Raw genomic sequence first — 18,727 nt, 5'->3', positions numbered from 1 at the left:
ATAACTAATAAAACACTGTATCGATATGAGCACATTAATTGATATAACACGTAACACTTTGTCAAACAGTGTGAAATAAAAACCTCAGTAGCTAATTCATCACTTTGGTTACTCGTGCAAGTTAAACAAATCATCTCTGGACGGGACCCCCGGTTTCCAGGGTAACATGTAACCAGTTCAGGAATTCGGACCTCCTGGTTGGGATGCCTGTGAGGAGGAAACAGGAATGACATTAATCTTACTATTGCATGTGCAACGCCAGACTACTGATTGTTGGTACTTATTTAGCATGTAAAACATATGCAGATCTACCTTTTTCCCCCTGGCGCTGACGAACTGGTAAGTAGTTTGTTCGAGTGACCGCTACCCGATGACGTCATACTCTAAAGCACAGTGGTGTGTTTACAGACCGCAGGACACTTGGAGATCCGGCTTGCAGAGCGCATGTGGATTGTCAGTCAGCCTGTCGGATTACACCATGTGGAAGAGTTACAAAGTTCGGAGGCAGTACGGACGCACACATTTAAGATGACAGCTCTGGTGTTAAGTTTGATGGAATCAGGGACATCTCTGAAAACGACGTTAACTGTTTACACAGCTGAAATGTCCGCAACGACAAGTCCAACCATTCCCTCCTCTCTGATGACATCGGATCAACTCACCGTGGTCGCTGCATGTTGTGAGTACAAATGTGACACTTCTATAGCTTTTTAACAACTCTTTTGTTGCATTTGATCAATTTTGAATTGTTTTACAAAGCTTTTTAGGGCTGCATTTTTATGTCTGAAATGGCTTGAAATTAATTGTCTTATTATACTATACATAATAACATAATAAATATTTGAAAATACTGCTAAAACAAGGTCAAAGAGGCTCAGAGACCATATCTGCCCCAGGGTCATCACCGCCCTTAACAAGCAAGAAAAACTGTGAAAATGTATTGTGTTTTGCGACTTATTTTTTAATTTTTGTTGTTTATGTTACTGCACTACTTTTCATTGCATTATAGTTACAATAGACTATTTTTATTGCATTATTATTAAAACTTTAGCCAGTCTCTAAGCGCTAGGTTGTAGTAAATGTGTTTGCCTATTCTTTCTGACAGTCTTTTATTCTTTTGTTCTCTTAAAGTCTTTATTACATGTTTATCAAGGAGTGCCATGTTTATTCTCGTTGCATATAATATATCACCATGTGGATATCAAAGACTATGAAGACAATTATCTCATCTCATCTCATTAGCTGCACCGCTCATCCTCAGTAGTGTCGCGGGGGTGCTGGAGCCCATCCCAGCAATCATCGGGCAGTGGGCAGGGGACACCCTGAACTGGTTGCCAGCCAATCGCAGGGCACACAGGGACAGATAACTCGCTCGCTCATTCACACCTAGGGACAATTTGGACCAGCCAATCCACCTGAAATGCATGTCTTTGGAATGTGGGAGGAAACCGGAGTGCCCAGAGGAAACCCACGCAAGCACGGGGAGAACATACAAACTCCGCACAGTAAGTCCGGTAGCTGGATTTGAACCCACACAAGACCTTAGAACTGTGCCGCACTAACCACTGCGCTCCATCCTATTTTTGAGGTAAATGCTTTGAGGGAAAATAATTCTTGAAAAAACATATAAATGCTTATTGAACTCATTTAAGTATGTGAAAATGCATTGTTATGCCCACAGTTAATAAGAAACGTGTGGACAGACTTAAATTCCATCATGGGCTGCACCAAATAATGTGATTTTTTTACACCCGAACATTATGCTGTAATTAGGTTTCACTATCTGTGGTTGTTCTTAGCAGTCAGCTACATCACAAGTGATAAAACTTTCAAATATTTTGTACAGCCTTTTTTACTCTCTCTTGGTCAGTGTTTTGCAATTTGTTCAACGGGAGTAAAGAAAAAAAAGTTATCAGTGATTAACCTTTCCTTTTTTTTCCCTCTCTCGCAGTTTCCTCCCTGGTGTTTTTTGTTGTTATTGTGGTGCTCCTATCCATCATTTACCGCAAAGATCCACAGTGCTGCAGATTGCGCTCCTATCAGGGGCCGCATACAGATATGGTAAGCCCTTCGAACAACATGAAAAAGGAAAAATGCTGAGTGGTCCTGTGAGGCACTCAGCATGTGCCATTTTGAGATGACACTAGAAAAAACTATGTCCCGAGAAACCATGTGATTCTGATGTTTGTGAATTAGCAAGCGTCACATTCAATTTGCAGGGCGGCGGAAGAAGTTCTATTTTAATCCTGATATGATTGCATGATATGGATTTGCCGTAGTTAATTGCATTGGTGATAATAAATGTACTCTCACATCAGTTCTATTTTTGATTTGATATAATTTGGAAAATAGAACAGGGTACAAAGGTTTGTAAAGCAGTGGCATGCATACTTTTCTTTTGGTTAAGGGTTTGTTACAGGAATGTTTCATCTTTGCCAAATACTGGCTATCAGCTTAAGATAATGAATTTCTAAAGCAGCCAGCGATAGCAGTGTCGAAATGTAAACAAGTGAAAGAGGAACCCTTTTCATTCTTTCTGCTTCCTCTTCCTGACTTCTTCCTCACCTCAGTGAGCCGTGCCGTGGTGAAGTTTGACCGTTATCTTCTTATTGCAGGGATGTGACTCAGAGCTCCCTCACCACAACTGACAGGAAACTCTTGTTCGGTTACAGCTACTCACGGAGCGTTTCGCCCGGAACAAAACGAGTTGAACTGAATCTTCGGACACGTTTTTTGTTGATAAGGGAAGTCTTGAAAGAGGGGGATACCAAACACCTGACATCATTTAGAATAACTTCAAGCCACACTGAGGATAAATTATGAAGAGTTCGGCTTGGATCTTTTTTCAAGAAGAGCGATGAACAGACAAACACAAGCACACTTGCACGTTGTTCAACTTCATTGGCAGTGGCTCAGGAGGTAGGTCTTGGGATCAAGAGATCGCAGTTCGAATCCCGGCTCCTTTGTGTTACATGTCGAAGTGTCCTTGGGTAAGACACTGAGCCCCTAATATCCCCAATAAGCAGGTTAGCGCCTTACATGGCTGCACGGCTATTGGGAAATGTGAAGCACACTGTAAAGCGCTTTGGGAAGTCTTGACTTGAAAAGCGCTATATAAATGCAGATCATTTCATTTCATTTCATTACTTCAGTTTGCGCCATTGAATAGCGGGCAGACCCCACTGTGGGTGTTGGGGACACGGGGAGACAATGAGTCTCTTTTCTAGTTGGGTGAAAAAGGCACGCTGCCCTTGGGATCCTCCCCCGACTCCAGTGCTGATTTTACACGGTTGTGCTTTTTCACACAAGCTGAGTCAAAGGCCTACACAAAAGCACAACTCCCCTTTCCTATTTTGCGGTTTCAATCTAAGAGCCAGGGAGGGAAAATGACCCCTGACATCACGTTATTTATTGTCATCTCAAGCCTCACTGAAACGTTGTGACAGAAATGGCAAAGGTCATTGGAATGTGTCACTTAATAAAAGTGATGTCATAGTAGGAAAATTTTAATAATTTAAAGCAAGCTGGAATTTTCTGTCGAAAAACCTCAATTTTTGTTGAAATGTTGCCATTCCTTGTCATGAGGCTAGATCTAGTCAGGCAACAAATTGACTTTTGTTATAACACCGCCCATAAGGTCATAATGTGTAGTGAAGTGTGATCGCTAAGCACTACCTAAAAAGAGGACTAGAGAGATGCTGAAAAGGCCAATCTGTGTGGTTTGTTGCCTAGGGACTCTGATGACACGGTAGGACGCCATATTGTTCCCTAAACAAAGGAGACTCATTTAGACCCCTAGACAATTACCTCGTTCTCCTCACATGACCACCCTCCACCCCCCTTGAAAGACGCCAACACCTAATACAGTGAGAGGTTGACAGGTTGTGTCGTAAAAGGGAGGATGCACAAAAATCAGAGGGTGGTCGTCTCATTGATCAGATAATTTATGGTATTGCTAAACCAGCTCGTGTCCACTGTGATTAAACAAGGTATGGAAATCAGGCAAAAAAAAAAGAAGAAATGTGACTAATTGAGGTTTTTAGGGTTCTTGTAAAGGTGGGTTGCGTTAAATGAGGTGCCCTGATAAAGTTAAAAGTAAAAAAAATTCTCTATTGGGTATGTGTTAACAATGCCCAACATAGTTCAAAGAGCCCTTATGCTTTACTTTCCATTTCGTCTGTCGGGTTTTATCTTACTTTTATCAAACCTGTTCGGGGCGGAACACATTAGGGTTGAGGAAAGGAGGCTGGAGGGGCTGCTGGAGAGAGACATCATGCTCGTCACTGCAGGTTTTTTTTAAATTTCTATTTGTCAGTGGAGGATAAAAATGGTAAAAGTAAGAAAAGGCCCGCTTCTAAAAAAGTCCAAACACCAACCCTAACCCTCCCTAAAAAAGGGAAAATAGAAGAGTTCATTCAAACGCGCCTAAGAAATGCATGTACTTGCACACAAATCAGAAACAGGCTGCCTAAAGCCCCCCGCACACCTAGCGACAACCGCGCATGCGCAACTGGCGATCGCCATTTTGCTTCTGGGGTCAGGTGTGCAGGGGCACCTTTTGGAGAAAAACGGTGCGGCTGCTGTGGGGGCGGTCCAGGGGGCTTTTGACCTGGCCAAACTTTTTTTTTAACTTTCCAAAGAATTAAGTGCAATTGCACCACCACTTTACTAGGGGGCAGTGTCGCTCTCATTGGCAGGGTTTTGTTTACATTTAACCTTCACACCGTGGATATAATACAGAGTATAAGCATGAGTATGAAGTGTAGATACAAAGTGGAGCAGAACCTCAAGTGACCCCATGAAAAAATAATTAACCCGGATGAGGAAACAGATGTCTTGGTGGGGCGCGAGCCGATTTCTTCTTTTAAGGGGGTGGGGGCGTGAAAAAAATGACAGAAGCACTGACTTAAAGTCAGTAGATAGCAGTAGAAAGTAACAAGCTTTTCAAATCCCACACCTCACTGTTAAAGGTATTCCTAACCACAATTTTGGAAATATGTTGAAAAGTATTCCCAGCGTCGGGGCACTCGAAAAATTTAGTCTCGAAGTTGACTCATCTGGCTTGTTTGCGGTAGAGCTGTGACGTCCTTGAAGGAATCCATCCATCCATCCATCCATTATCTGCACCGCTTATCCTTACCAGGGCCGGAGGGGTGCTGGAGCCCATTGCAGCTATCTCTTGGCAGTGGGCAGTGGGCAGGGGACACCCTGAACTGGTTGCCAGCCAGTCGCAATGAAGCACTTCAAAATAGCAAATCCCATTAACACAACATGTTAGGCCTGCTCAGAAACAGACAGCAATCACAGTGAACAGCGTTTGCGTCTAGCTAATTTCTGCTTGGAGGCAGGTGATTGTGGCTTTTCATTTGTGTTTTTTGCTCCGTGTGTCTCGGTTGATCAAGTCAAGTCATTTTTATTTGTATAGCCCTTAATCACAAATAGTCTCTAAGGGCTTCACAAGTTATTACATATAAGAAGTTTAGGTTATTCGTATGCTATAGAGTAGAAGTGAGTTTTAAGCTTAGATTTAAACATTTCCACTGAGGTTGCAGATCGGATCTCAGGGGGAAGAGCATTCCACAACACCGGTGCCCGGATGGAGACTGCTCTCGAACCAGCGGAACACTTCTTGGCTCTTGGGATCACAAGGAGACCGGCGCTCTCGGAACGAAGGCTTCGGGCCGGGACATAGGGGGAAAATCAGATCTGAAAGATATGAGGGGGAAAGTCCATGTATGATTTTGTATAGTAATAGGAGAACCTTAAAATCTTAGGCTAACAGGGAGCCAATGCAGGTTAGCCAAAATTGGGGTGATGTGATCGTACTTTTTTGTCCTAGTTAAAAGCCTCGCTGCAACATTTTGTACCAGCTGAAGACTCTTGAGTCTGGTCATCGGAAGACCGGAAAGTAGTGCATTACAGTAGTCGAGACGGGAGGTAACAAACGCGTGAATTATGATTTCCGCATCCGACTGAGAAAGTATAGGACGAATTTTAGCAATGTTACGGAGATGGAAGAAAGCGGTTCTAGTAATTTTCTTCACATGTGTTCGAAAGGACAGATCGGGGTTGAAAATGACACCTACATTTTTAAGTGAGTCGCTCTGTTTGATGTGGCAATTGTCTATGTTCACAGCGGTTTTAGAGAATAAGTCACGGGACTTAGATGGACCAATAACTAACTTCAGAGTTAAGACGCAAGAAATTGAGTGACATCCACTCTTTTATCTCAGTGAGGCAGGCCTCCAAATTTCCACAGTTTAGTGTGGCAGATTCCTCCATCGGGAGATAGAGTTGAGTGTCGTCTGCGTACCAATGGAAACTGATATTATACTTGCGAATAATATCACCTAGTGGAAGCATATAAATGCTGAAGAGAAGGGGGCCAAGCACTGAACCCTGCGGAACACCACAAGTAACACTAAATGGCTCAGATGTCAATTCGCCATATTTAACGCAGTGTGTCCTATCTGAGAGGTAGGATCTGAACCATAAGAGGACGTTTCCTGAGAGACCAATCCATTTTTCCAACCTTTTCTAGCAAGATATTATGGTCCACTGTGTCAAATGCAGCACTAAGGTCCAGCAGCAGCAAAAGTGATGATGCGCCAGAGTCCATTGCCCGTAGGAGATCATTGGTTACCTTAATCAGAGCTGTCTCAGTAGAGTGGTTAGCCCTGAATCCTGATTGCATTGATTCAAAGAGATTGTTCTCGGACATGAAATCATTCAGCTGCTGTGCCACTACTTTTTTAAGTATTTAGAAAAAAACGGTAGGTTTGACACAGGTCTATAATTACATAAGTTTTCTGGATCAAGGTTGGGTCGTTTCAGTGTGGGTTAAATGACGGCGGACTTAAAAGCCGCTGGAACTACACCTGAGGAGAGTGATATGTTTAAAATATTTAGAACTGAAGGTGCAAGAACGCCAAAGAGACCTTTAATAAGTGAACCTGGAAGTGGGTCGAACTGGCAAGTTGTCGGTTTGGCCGTATTCACCATCTGTTTAAGATTATCGGGTGACAGTTCACTAAAACGGGACAAAATCCCTGGACAGCCACCATGTCGTGCATCTATATATATATAAGAGTGCTTTAGTATGTGTTGAATTAGTACTGTATTTGGCAATTTCTTCCTGTATGCTCTGGATCTTCTTAGTAAAGAAGACCATTATGTTGTGGGCAGAATGAGTGGAGCTATCTGGGATAGTCTGTTGCCTTGTGAGCGATGCTACAGTGTGACCTTGGGATTGTTCTTTTGTGACGCAATCACCTTCGAAAGGTAGGCTGATTTTGCAGAGGCCAGGGCCGCTTTATACTTCAACAAACTTTCACACGAGATTTGATGGAAAACTTTAAGCTTGGTAGCGCGCCATTTTCTTTCAGATATCCTGCATTCTCGTTTAAGGGATCTAGTTTCATCATTAAACCAAGGTGTGCGTCTTTTAGGTCGTGATTTAAGCTGGATGGGCGCTACTGAATCCAGGGCACTAGCCAGGGTAGCATTGAATCCATTTAGGAGTGGTTCGATAGAGCCTATGTAGGAAGGAAAGGACGCAACTGCTCCTGGAAGAATATCGGAGAGCTCAGAAACTGCCCGTGCTTTTATTGCGTCCAGTGAATCCTTCAGTTTTTTTGGTACTACATTTAGCTAGCACCTCAAATGTAACTAAATAATGATCCGAGATAACTGTAGTACACGATAGCACCGTCATGTTTGAGGTTGAAACTCCTCAAGTCAGAACCAAGTCGAGCGTGTTTCCATCTTTATGGGTTGGCAAATCAACCAGTTGATTAAAACCAAATGCATCAATTATAGACTGAAACGCAACAGTGAGTGAACTGAGTGGGAAGTTCATATGAATGTTAAAGTCCCCCATGATTATAATTTTGTCTGCATAGGTTACTACTTCAGACAAAAGTTCAGCAAATTTGTCTAAGAAAGTTGTGTATGGTCCTGGTGCGCGATAGATAGTTATCACATAAATTGACAATGCAGAGGACCTCATAACAAGAGCCTCGAACGACTTGTGATTATTAGAGGTACGAGGATTAAATTTGAGCGTTTTTTTTTTCAGAAATGAGCGCGACACTGCCACCCTTTTTCAACGTGCGTGCTATATGGCTACTCTCGTAGTCTGGGGGAGAAGCATAATTTAGCGCTAGATACTCATCCGGGCGTAACCAAGTTTCACAAAGACCGATACAGTTAAGTTTATAATCGCGAATAATATTATCTACAAGTAAAGCTTTTGGAGCAATCGATCTAACATTCAAAAGACCAAATTTTAGCTTTGAATCATTTAACTTAGCTGTAGTCTTTGTAGAGATCGTCACGAGATGCCGTTCGTGTGCGTTGGGCTTCAGGCGTCGGTTGACTCGCAGAATCGACGAAGAAATGATGGTTGGATTAGACAGATCTTCATGTCGTTGCTCATTCATCTTCACACGCTTCCCTGCACGACATCCCCGCTTCTGTTTTCTGTCTTTGCGCCGTCTTCGTCTTCGATTTTTCTTTTTCTTCGGTGGAGCGGGAAAGCAGGGCGAACCCCAGTCCCTTTGGAGCTCATTCGGGATGTCATGGGTGGTATAGAAAGTGCCCGAAAAGTCGAAATTTAGACGCCCACCCAGTCGGATGAGCTCCTCCCGGCTGTAGGTCTTATTGGCCACGCATGTATCCAAAAAGGAAAGTAGGAGGACAGTGGTAAATAGTAGGATATAATATTGTCCAACTAGCTCCCCATTGGTGTTGGGGCTGCCGAGCATGTTCGTGCCTACCGTGCGTTTTATATTTCGTTGTTGGTTCCCGGTTAGCCTAGCTGCTCATTGCATGTTTTTTGTTTTTCTGTCGAGGTTGTGGCCAGCTTTCATTGATCAATCCTTTTTTTTTTACCTGTTAGCCCCTTTTTGGCTTCTCGTCCTTTGTTGTACCGTTACTTACCTCTTTGACTAATTAACCCGTAAAACAATATGGCGACTGGCTTGCTAGGGTTCTGTTGTTTCTCCGATGATGTGACAGCTCAGGATGACAAAAACAAGACATGCTTTCTTCAAAACGAATTATCTCAGAATATACTTGGAATATGGGCGGCACGGCGGCGCAGTGGTTTGCGCGTGTGCGGCACAGTTCTAAGGTTTTGGGAACCTCCTGTGTTGGTTCAAATCCAGTTACCGGACTTACTGTGCGGAGTTTGTATGTTCTCCCCGTGCTTGCGTGGGTTTCCTCCGGGCACTCCGGTTTCCTCCCACATTCCAAAGACATGCATTTCAGGTGGATTGGCCGGTCCAAATTGTCCCTAGGTGTGAATAAGAGGGCGAGTTGTCTGTCCCAGTGTGCCCTGCGATTGGCTGGCAACCAGTTAAGGGTGTCCCCTGCCCACTGCCCGATGATTGCTGGGATGGGCTCCAGCACCCCCGTGACCCTACTGAGGATAAGCGGTGCAGCTAATGAGATGAGATGAGATGAGATGAGATATACTTGGAATATGCAGATGAAATAAAGATACATTTTATGCAAAATCCATTCACTATTTCCTACATCTTCCATGTTTAAGTATCTTGGATTACCTTTAAAAGCTCATCCTTTTCCAGGATGCTCCACCTCAATACTACAGCAGCAGGCAGACGCTGGTGGGATCACCTTGTTTAGAAGAGACACCCTTCTCAAATACTACTGAAGTAAGACATGGCGTGCATGAAATTGTAACTTGCAACTGTGCAAAATTTGCTTGTGATCCAGTATTGGAGATACATTTCATAATGTTTAAATTAGTTATTCATGGACGAAAACGCCTGTTAGAGATGTTAAAAAATAAATAAATAAAAGGCTAAAATAACAATTTTTACAAGAAAAAATATGTTGTTCCACTTGCAGGTTACTTTTCTTTTTTGTTTTACGGTTTTGTATCTATTTTGATTATTGTTTTTAGTAAAATTGAAACAATACTCGTCGAATGTGCAAAATTTTCTTTCTCGGCAAAATAATACTATTTTGCTCTTTTGATGTTATTTTCTTACTGAAGTCAAATAAAAAACAATCTAAAAATGTTAAAATGAATAATTTGCACATTTATATTTCAGTGGAACAATAGTCTAGCATTGTATAAAGTTTGTAAAAGATTACAGGGTATAACAAATCAAAATCATTGCTGTTTCTTGAATGACAATACTTACCGGGGCACGGGTTACAAATCAAATCAAATTGATTTGTAAAGCGCATTTCAGCCAATTAATTGCCACTCTAAGTGCTGCATAAAACATTAAGTGTACAAGACAATAAAATCCCCTCCCTTTTGCCCACCTAACAATCGAAACACCTAATACACAAACACACACAATGGTCCAAAATGAAATAAAATAAATACATAACAAAAGAATAGAAATTAAATTATGGTAAGGCACAGACTAACCATGTGGAGAAAGGGACCTAAAGGAGGCTCATCCACTCTAATAGATATGGTAGCAGATGACCTCAGAAAATGATTCTACAATTTATGCTGGATTGATAAGCATGAACAAAACATTTGAAACTACTGTTTATATGATATATCCTAACTTAAAAATTCTCTATAGCATAATACGGCTGGCAGATATGAACCCCTATTCCAATTTTTCCTTACAGGACAGACATTATTCTAAATCAAAACAAGAAGACAGAACCTTGGCCCTCAAAGGAAAATTAGAAAACAAAGAAATTACATTTCAAACTCATAATATTATCGCTAGAGACTCCTATAACATCCATTCATCCATTATCTGCACCGCTTATTGTCAGTTGGGTCGCGGGGGTGCAGGGGCCCATCCCAGCCTTCTCCAGGCAGTGGGCAAGGGACACCCTGAACTGGTTGCCAGCCAGTCCCAGCGCCATCCTAATAATACTGATTTAAATTTATAACATCTTCAAATTTTAACATGCTGGATTAAATAAACGGTTAGATTTTATGTTATTCATACCCAACGCAAAATTAATAACCCATACATTATATGAAGGGTTTTAGCTCAAATATATGTCTTCATCTACTCATAACTGCACTGTTCGTGGCTAATTTGAATTACATACTATTAATACGGAGTGTCCAGCTAATATTTTAGCTAATAATCCCTTAGAAAAACTTCTTTAACTTTTCCTATTTGAACATTATCAATGTTACTGTAGCTTTTGAAGTTGTATATTGTGATTTATTGTGTTAAAAGCTTTTCTAAAACCTATGAATAACGTTTGTTGCATTTTATCTCAACTAATGGTAGCGCCATAGAATGTTTTTCTCTGAAGCCATACTGTATTTGGTAATTTATGCTTGTCAATGAAGCTTTTCAAACGTGTAACTTGTTCATGATAAGTGAGTATATATTTTGGCTTTAAAAAATATCGCAATTGATAACCACATATAACAGTAGTTTGCTTCAAACAGGCTTGTCATGTGTCCTCTTCCTCAATAATTGACCCTGCTCTGTTTTATGGCCCTTGTGTGACAATTTGAACAGGGGAGTCAGCTATTCTATGTGGGCCTGCCCTCTAGCTACAGGCTGCCTTCTCTGGACGGTCCCCTGCCCAGGCTGCCCTCTTACGAGAGTGTCCGAAAAAAGGATCGCCAGAGGCATATCCACAGGATGATTGCAGACCGCTTTGGCCTCAATGGGCACATTGAGACGGAGGTAGGAAACATTTAAGTAAACACAGGCATGTATGCTACATGACAATGGTTTATTTATTTGCTTCATCATGCTAAATTACATGTTATCAACACTTAAAGGTGGACCGGATTATGAGGTTCACCCCCAAAAAATAGTATTTTATCGTATACTCTTCATACATAAGGCACATGAATTTGAGACTACAGTAAGAGCTTCCGTTTGTATGAGTACATATAATGCAATACATATATATGTGCCGCTAACCCAAATTGCAAAACATTGAATACAATGGGAATCAAATACAAGTAGTGGCGGTGATAGATCCAACACATTACCACTAGACCACGAGTAGTACAGATGATAAATGAATACGTATTCCACCACAACTCTGATTTGCATAGTGCATTCTTATAGGTTAAACCGTCTCTCCACTTCTTCACCTGTGCCTCAATGCCCTCTAGGTTTAATTTTGATCCACATGTAAAAGAGCTGGTATAGGATCTTGTTGAAAGCCTTCCTGTTTTCTCCATTCTCTAACATTCATTGATGAATATGTGGAGAGACTGTTTAACCTATCGGAGTGCACTAGACAAGTGCAAAGTGCTTCTGGCACCGTAAAAACAGTGTAATGAGACATCATTTGAGATGTCATTTGTACCACTGGGAGTCTGGTGGTAACTTGTCGGCACTCTCACCGCCACTTCTCGGGTTTGATTCATGTTGCATACAATGTTTATCGATTTAAAGCTGTGATATTTATCAATTTGATCAATCATTGCATCATAATTCCTCAAATACGGTATGATAGTATAGACTCGTATGGTAATACTTACCTATAATTATCGTATGCATTTCTTATTATTTCTTATTCGCCATAATCTGCAGTATACGTATAAAGCAAACAGGGTTTTAAGGCGCACTTTCAAATTTCTGGCAGTATTGGGGTCTTCACTGTAGGTGCGCTTTATAGTCCGGAATATTCAGTATATGGCAGGCCTTCAAATTAGGCGTTCAAACAGTTGATCATAACATACTGGAACCATCATATGTGCCGTATGCACTCCAATAAGAGCTAATTTATAGATAAAATACATTCATGGCACTCGGCTATAAACTCATCCAAGGCTGACTGCTGGCGGCCACGTTTCAAGGTTTTACAGTGTTGATCTTCAGCTGAGCTTTTGAATCGCTTCAGCAAACAAGTTAATGAGAAAAAGGCACATCAAACATAATTAAAGCCAGCACCCTGAACACAAACAGTGCTTGAACGAGCTGCTTTGTACCCATATCTTTTTTTAAATATGTTTTTGTTTTTATGACCCTTTCTCCTTTTCCTTAATTAAACAATCACAAATCTTAGTGATTATTTTCTCATAATTGATGAGGAAGTACATGCCAGCAAAGTGCTTTCTGGTCATTTTCAGACTTTTGATTGATAGTTCAGTAATATCCTTCATTTCTTGAATGAGCGTAATTGTGGGGGGCGTTTATGGACATAGGGGGTTATTTACCCCTGTCTTATGTGGGACCTTGAGTTAAAAGGTAAAAGGGGCAATCTCCCAGATATGTTCGGAAAGAACCAAACCATGTATATATATATATATATATATATATATATATATATATATATATATATATATATATATATATATATATATATATATATATATATATATATATATATATATATATATATATATATATGCTTAAAAATGCTGTTACAACTCCATTATCGTAACTGTAATTTGGTTGCTCAACGCCAACGGTGCCAGGTCCCCGCACAGCTGACTCTGTTTTCAGCGGTGCGGTTTTTCGTTCTTCCCGAGTTCGTTACGTCACGTTTTTGGGATCATGTCACCATTGAAAATAGCGACTACCATATAGTTAGATAAGGATTATGAATATATTATTTACTATGCGCTGAAAGAAAAGGAGAATTGGTGAATGCAGCAACCAACTTGTCCTTCGTGAACGAAAGGGCTCTATGACCCTTCTCTTGGAACCGGGAGCCTGGTGCCCACCAATTGAGAGGCGATTCCCTTCGAAATGCTATTTTTCTCTTGTGATTGGTTAAAATTCATATTTTCAGGGATTCTGTGCCATTAAGTATAAAAAAAAAGGTTAAAATTGTTTTGTATTTGATCTTTTCTTTGCATTTTAGTTTATGTTATTAGCCATATAAGATGAAAAAAACTAATCTTTTTAGTGAGCCAATCCAAAAAAGCCGGTTCTCGAAAAAGAGTCGCAATTCTCATCTCTACAACAGACATTTCAAGTTAGATTTGATTTATTAAATTCGCTTTACTTTTTGTTGCACTTCAAGTGTAGGATAAATCTGTTGCTGGTGTAATGCAAGTAATATTGCAGAGTTTTATAACAGAACTACCTGTTCTTCTCTAATCAACTGACTCGAATACTGATTAGAAAATGTCAAATTCTTTGACCCACGCCTTCTTTTTAAAGTAACGTAAGACAGCGAAAAAAATAATCACTTCATTGGAGTCAGTAATTACCGGTGCCAATTTTGTTTAACCTTATTAACAAAATTATAACAATGAATTCTGACTTACACTCCTGATACAATGGAAGGACAGAGAAAGTTTATTCAGCTTCACTAGAACATATTTGTTTACTGTATTTATTTTTTCTTCATTTTTGTACAACAATGTGATCATATTGTTTATGTTGTTTTTAAATGCTGGAGTCTCTTGTTGCTGTGTACCCCCACTTGGCCGTTTCTCCATAGATCAATACCACAGGGTTTTTATGAATTCTTGAAAACCTTGAAAATGCTTGAATTTTAGTGTTTTTTCAAGGGTTGAAACGTGCTTGTATCTTGGGTCCAGCGCTTGTAAATGCTTGAAACTGTCCCCATGTTTCCCAACGAGTCTGCAACAAGATACTGCCCTCAGGTGGCTGTGCTTTACCATTGCGTTTTTTCCTTGTGATTGAAGGCAGCTCACATTAGTTTGCATGACATTGTCCAATGAAGCGTCATTGCCCCCTACGGTCGAGCCCAAGGGGACACGTGCATGCTACACCTCTATGTAATGTGTATTAGTGCAAGGCTTGAGTATCAATTACGGGTCGGGCCTGAAATGTCAATCACTACTTTCAGGTTTGGACCGGGCAGGCTTTTCTCTTGCAGGTTTTTTTTTAATTAGCCAAAGCCATCGTTTTTGTCATTGTTTCTTTGTGTCGTTCGGTGGAGGATCTGCATGCGGGATTCAGTCCCTCCTCTTGCGTAGTGCAGCCCACGTCGCCGCAATCGTTTGGCAAGGTGCTAACTTGATAGCGCGCTTTATGGCGCGCTTGATGGCGCGCTTGGTGGCACATTTGACGCATTTGACACTGTGCGAGGGTGACTGAATCCATTGCGTAACTCCTCCACTGTGTGACACAAACAAAAGAAACAAAGAACAATAACTGGTGGATAATTTTTTGAAATAAAATTAGCAAGAGAGAAGTCTGTCCCGGCTCTCATATTCAAAATTTGTGTTTTCTCCGGGCTTGGTCCCTCAAATCAGGTTAATTGGGCGGGCTCGTGCTGGGCCCCGCTTTAATATCCGCGGGCCTCGTTCGGGTCAGGCTGCAGTGTTTAGGCCTGATCTTACATCTAATCCTGGTATTCTATCTCCCAACATTCTTCACAGCCGCCTCCATCATACGAAGATAGTGTCCGTCAGTCAGTTGTTCTACCGCACGACGTCCTCTCATCCAGTTTGGACGCTTCTCCTTCGCTCAGTACCCACACCGACGCTACACCTAATGCCCAAACTGAGCCAACTCATCAGGAAAGTTGTCGGCACTGCAACAATGTCCCTCCCGCATGAGTCACAGAGACTGAGTTTTAAAGACACTTGAATGTGATGAACCAGAGAAGGGTCTGGAATTTACAACCATGGAAGGGTTTGGAACCTAAACTTGGTAATTGAAATACCTCAAGACTGACTTGATCATAAGCTGGGCAACCAAAGAACATAGACACGTATTTTCGTGCAAGGAACGATAGAAAAAAATACTTAATGACACTGGTGGAACTTGAATGGCATGGTTAGATAAGACTGCCTGAAAACTTGAAGGCTGAATGATGACGTTAACTTTAGCTTTGCTGTTTGGGCCCGGCAGACAATATATGTTTTTCTTACATTTCAAACGACGTTGTTGTAGATGTTGTGTGGTGCAACAAAAAACGAGTTCTTTTAAAAAATTGAAAAATACCAACTACGGAGACTCAAAGTGACCGAACCGCACCATTTTTCTTTATTTCTCATCGAACCTTTTTATTTTTTGCTACCTGTAGAAGCAAGATGGCAGGCAAATATGTCAGCTCTCTCTAGATAGATAGATAGATAGATAGATAGATAGATAGATAGATAGATAGATAGATAGATAGATACTTTATTCATCCCCCTCTAGTCAAATGTTATGTTATATACATGCATTTTTTGCATCTACGAGTACTATAAACATGCAAGTTTAAATGATAGATCATCTAGTTCATTTCGTTATTTTATAAATCAAAATTATTATTATTATTTTTTCTACAGTTAGGAGACACTACATAATACACACTTCTACTTTGAGCGTATAGGTTTTTGTGTGGACTCAACCCATTTTATCCTTGAAATGAATGTGCCACTTTCTCCATAACACTCAAATAAACAATGAATCGAATTTTCCACTGTCAGAACCCGAACAGACGGTGGACCCAGACACGTAACGCTTTCACACAAGCTTTATTCTACGGGAACAGGGCAGTCATAATTGGGAACACAAACGCCAGCGATTCGGGGATCGCTGGGCAGAAGTGATCGAAACCGGACAGGACAGACGGGATCGATACCAGATACAGGATACACGAGCAGATTCCGGACAGGGCGGGACAGACGGGGTCAATACTGGAAACACGAGCAAGATTCCGGACAGGACGGGACAGACGGGATCGATACCGGATACTGGATACAACAGCAGGATACCGGACAGAGTCAAAATACAAGTCTTGCAAGTGCAGAGGTTTGTTGACAGACTGACAAGGAGTAAATGAGAGCCCTGAGTTTAAATAGGAGGGGAGCCAATCAGGCAACGAGCAGCAGCTGACGCCAAACGGGCAAGCCCAAGTGAGGGCAATGGGCAACCGTGGCATTCCGGACTATTAGGTGCACCTACAAACCCCAAATTGTAACATGCACATTATAACCCGGTGCACCTTGTGTATGGAAAAAACTGGAAATCATACCGGTGAAATATCATATTTGTACAAATTTTGAGCAGTCAATATGTGTCGCAGTATATAACTGCATAACAATGTTAGCAACTGGAATCAAACACAGATGGCAATAAAAAACAATTAAAAAAATGAAAACGCAATTTCTCAACAACCAGGCACTGGGGAAATAGCTGGTGGGAGAAACACGCTCTTTTTAGTCATGGTACCAGAGGCAAATGTTTAAAAATTTGTATTGAAAATTTGTATAATTATTTTTCACCTTTTTTAGGTCAAACTAAGTATTGTAAGCTGGCAAACCTTTTGAATACGTGCAGCCATGCGTTTATAACTTTGAGGACAGCAAAATTACTTCCAACTGTGCCTTTCTCTTCTTTCAGTTCAGAATCCCGTGCACTTGGTAAAGACTTTGTGAGTCAGCAATACAATACTGTATTTCAGTGGTTGTCAGCGTTTTCTCTACCACGGACAGGTTTAATGTCGGACAATATTCTCGTGGCACAACCTAATAATAACATCAGCAAAGTGGTGCCGCGACTAGAAATAGTGTGATGATGACACAAAACCTAATATCTTTTTATTTGTCACCTATACTCAGAGAAGTCTATTAGGTAGTATCCAGGGCATTCCCCGCGCTTGCTCTGTCCACTCCACGCATCGGCCCGGTATTGCAGTACCTCCGGGAACGGTGCATACGCAATGAGGCTAGAACCTTAGCTTGGCCTTTTGGCTGAGAGTAAGAGTCCCGGCTCCTAGGCTTTGTAGCGTATTATGAACTGACCGATAACGGATAATGAATAAAGAAGATAGAACAATAACCCTTAAACCCCCCCGCCAAGATCTGGGTTTAGTTCCCATCGCATCCATATTTTCTTATTGTAATCAGCAATATTTTTTGAATGATCAATCATTGCACAAATGATGGTTATTTGTCTTTAGTATAACCCTAGCCCTTTCTGTAGTTTTAAGACGATGCACCTTATAATCCTATGCGCCTTATATATGGGGGTATGCCATATAATACGGTGCCCCTTAGAGTGCAGAAAATACAGTAAAAATAGTTCATTATTCATCGTGGAAGTAAATACATTTTATTTCATAAGAACTTTATGTCGTACCCGACAGCAGTAGTTAAAAACATTTGAAAAATTAGGTATTTATTAAATGTGAATCCGGACGCACTACCCCCCTGGTTTTCTCAATCTCAAGGTTGTTCATTATGCTACTTGTAGTCTAATAAAAATGAAATCCCCGTGCCCGTGTCTAGAGAATCTGCCAATCACACTTGACCTTATTAAAGGGGAACAATGACATTACTTGCGACTGAGATGTCAATTTCAGGAGAAAGCAATTAGTAAAATGGCTGCCCACCTGAGAATCAAATGGATTATCCATTCCATCCATGATCTCCACTGCTTATCCTCAGTAGGGTCGCAGGGGTTCTGGAGCCCATCCTAGCTGTCTTCGGGCGGTGGGAAGGGGACACCCTAAACTGGTTGCCAGCCAGTCGCAGGGCACACAAGGACAGACAACTCACTCGCTCATTCACTGCTAGGGACAATTGGGACTGGCTAATTAAACTGACATGCATGTTTTTGGAATGTGGGAGGATTGCCTGGAGGAAACTCCCGCATCCACGGGTAGAATATGCAAACCCCACACAGAAAGGTTCAATCTCGTGATCCCAGAACTGTGCCACATACGCGCTAACCATTGCCCTGCCGTGCTGCCCTTGATTATCCATAAATACAAAAAAGACATGTTGCTGTACATTTGAACTTATTGGTAGAACCAGCAAATATTTTGTAAGAAAAAAACATTTGGATTTACTTCTGCTTTGAATCGTGTCGTTTATGAACAAAAAACT

General features: G+C 41.2%; 1 protein-coding gene across 1 annotated transcript; it reads left to right on the top strand.

Moving 5' to 3' along the window:
- The first annotated feature begins 225 nt into the window (after positions 1–225).
- On the top strand, positions 226–17,063 carry LOC148373418 (uncharacterized). Its single transcript, XM_088353185.1, has 6 exons — positions 226–339; positions 409–679; positions 1,952–2,061; positions 9,591–9,677; positions 11,484–11,654; positions 15,287–17,063. Exons 1-6 carry the CDS (start codon positions 301–303, stop codon positions 15,464–15,466), a joined length of 858 nt encoding a protein of 285 aa, XP_088209311.1. The 5' UTR covers positions 226–300; the 3' UTR covers positions 15,467–17,063.
- The last annotated feature ends 1,664 nt before the right edge of the window (positions 17,064–18,727 follow it).

This window comes from Urocampus carinirostris, chromosome 1 (genome assembly GCF_059441175.1).
Source record: "Urocampus carinirostris isolate Australia breed hairy pipefish chromosome 1, RoL_Ucar_1.0, whole genome shotgun sequence".
In the NCBI taxonomy this organism is placed as follows: Eukaryota; Metazoa; Chordata; class Actinopteri; order Syngnathiformes; family Syngnathidae; genus Urocampus; species Urocampus carinirostris.
This window is presented reverse-complemented; position numbering and strand designations above follow the sequence as displayed.

Excerpts from the sequence above, each read along its gene's own strand:
- LOC148373418 (XM_088353185.1), top strand. The coding sequence starts at position 301 with ATGCAGATCTACCTTTTTCCCCCTGGCGCTGACGAACTG. Across the intron at positions 680-1,951 it reads CACCGTGGTCGCTGCATGTT|TTTCCTCCCTGGTGTTTTTT; the intron begins GTGAGTACAAAT and ends CCTCTCTCGCAG. Across the intron at positions 2,062-9,590 it reads AGGGGCCGCATACAGATATG|GATGCTCCACCTCAATACTA; the intron begins GTAAGCCCTTCG and ends ATCCTTTTCCAG.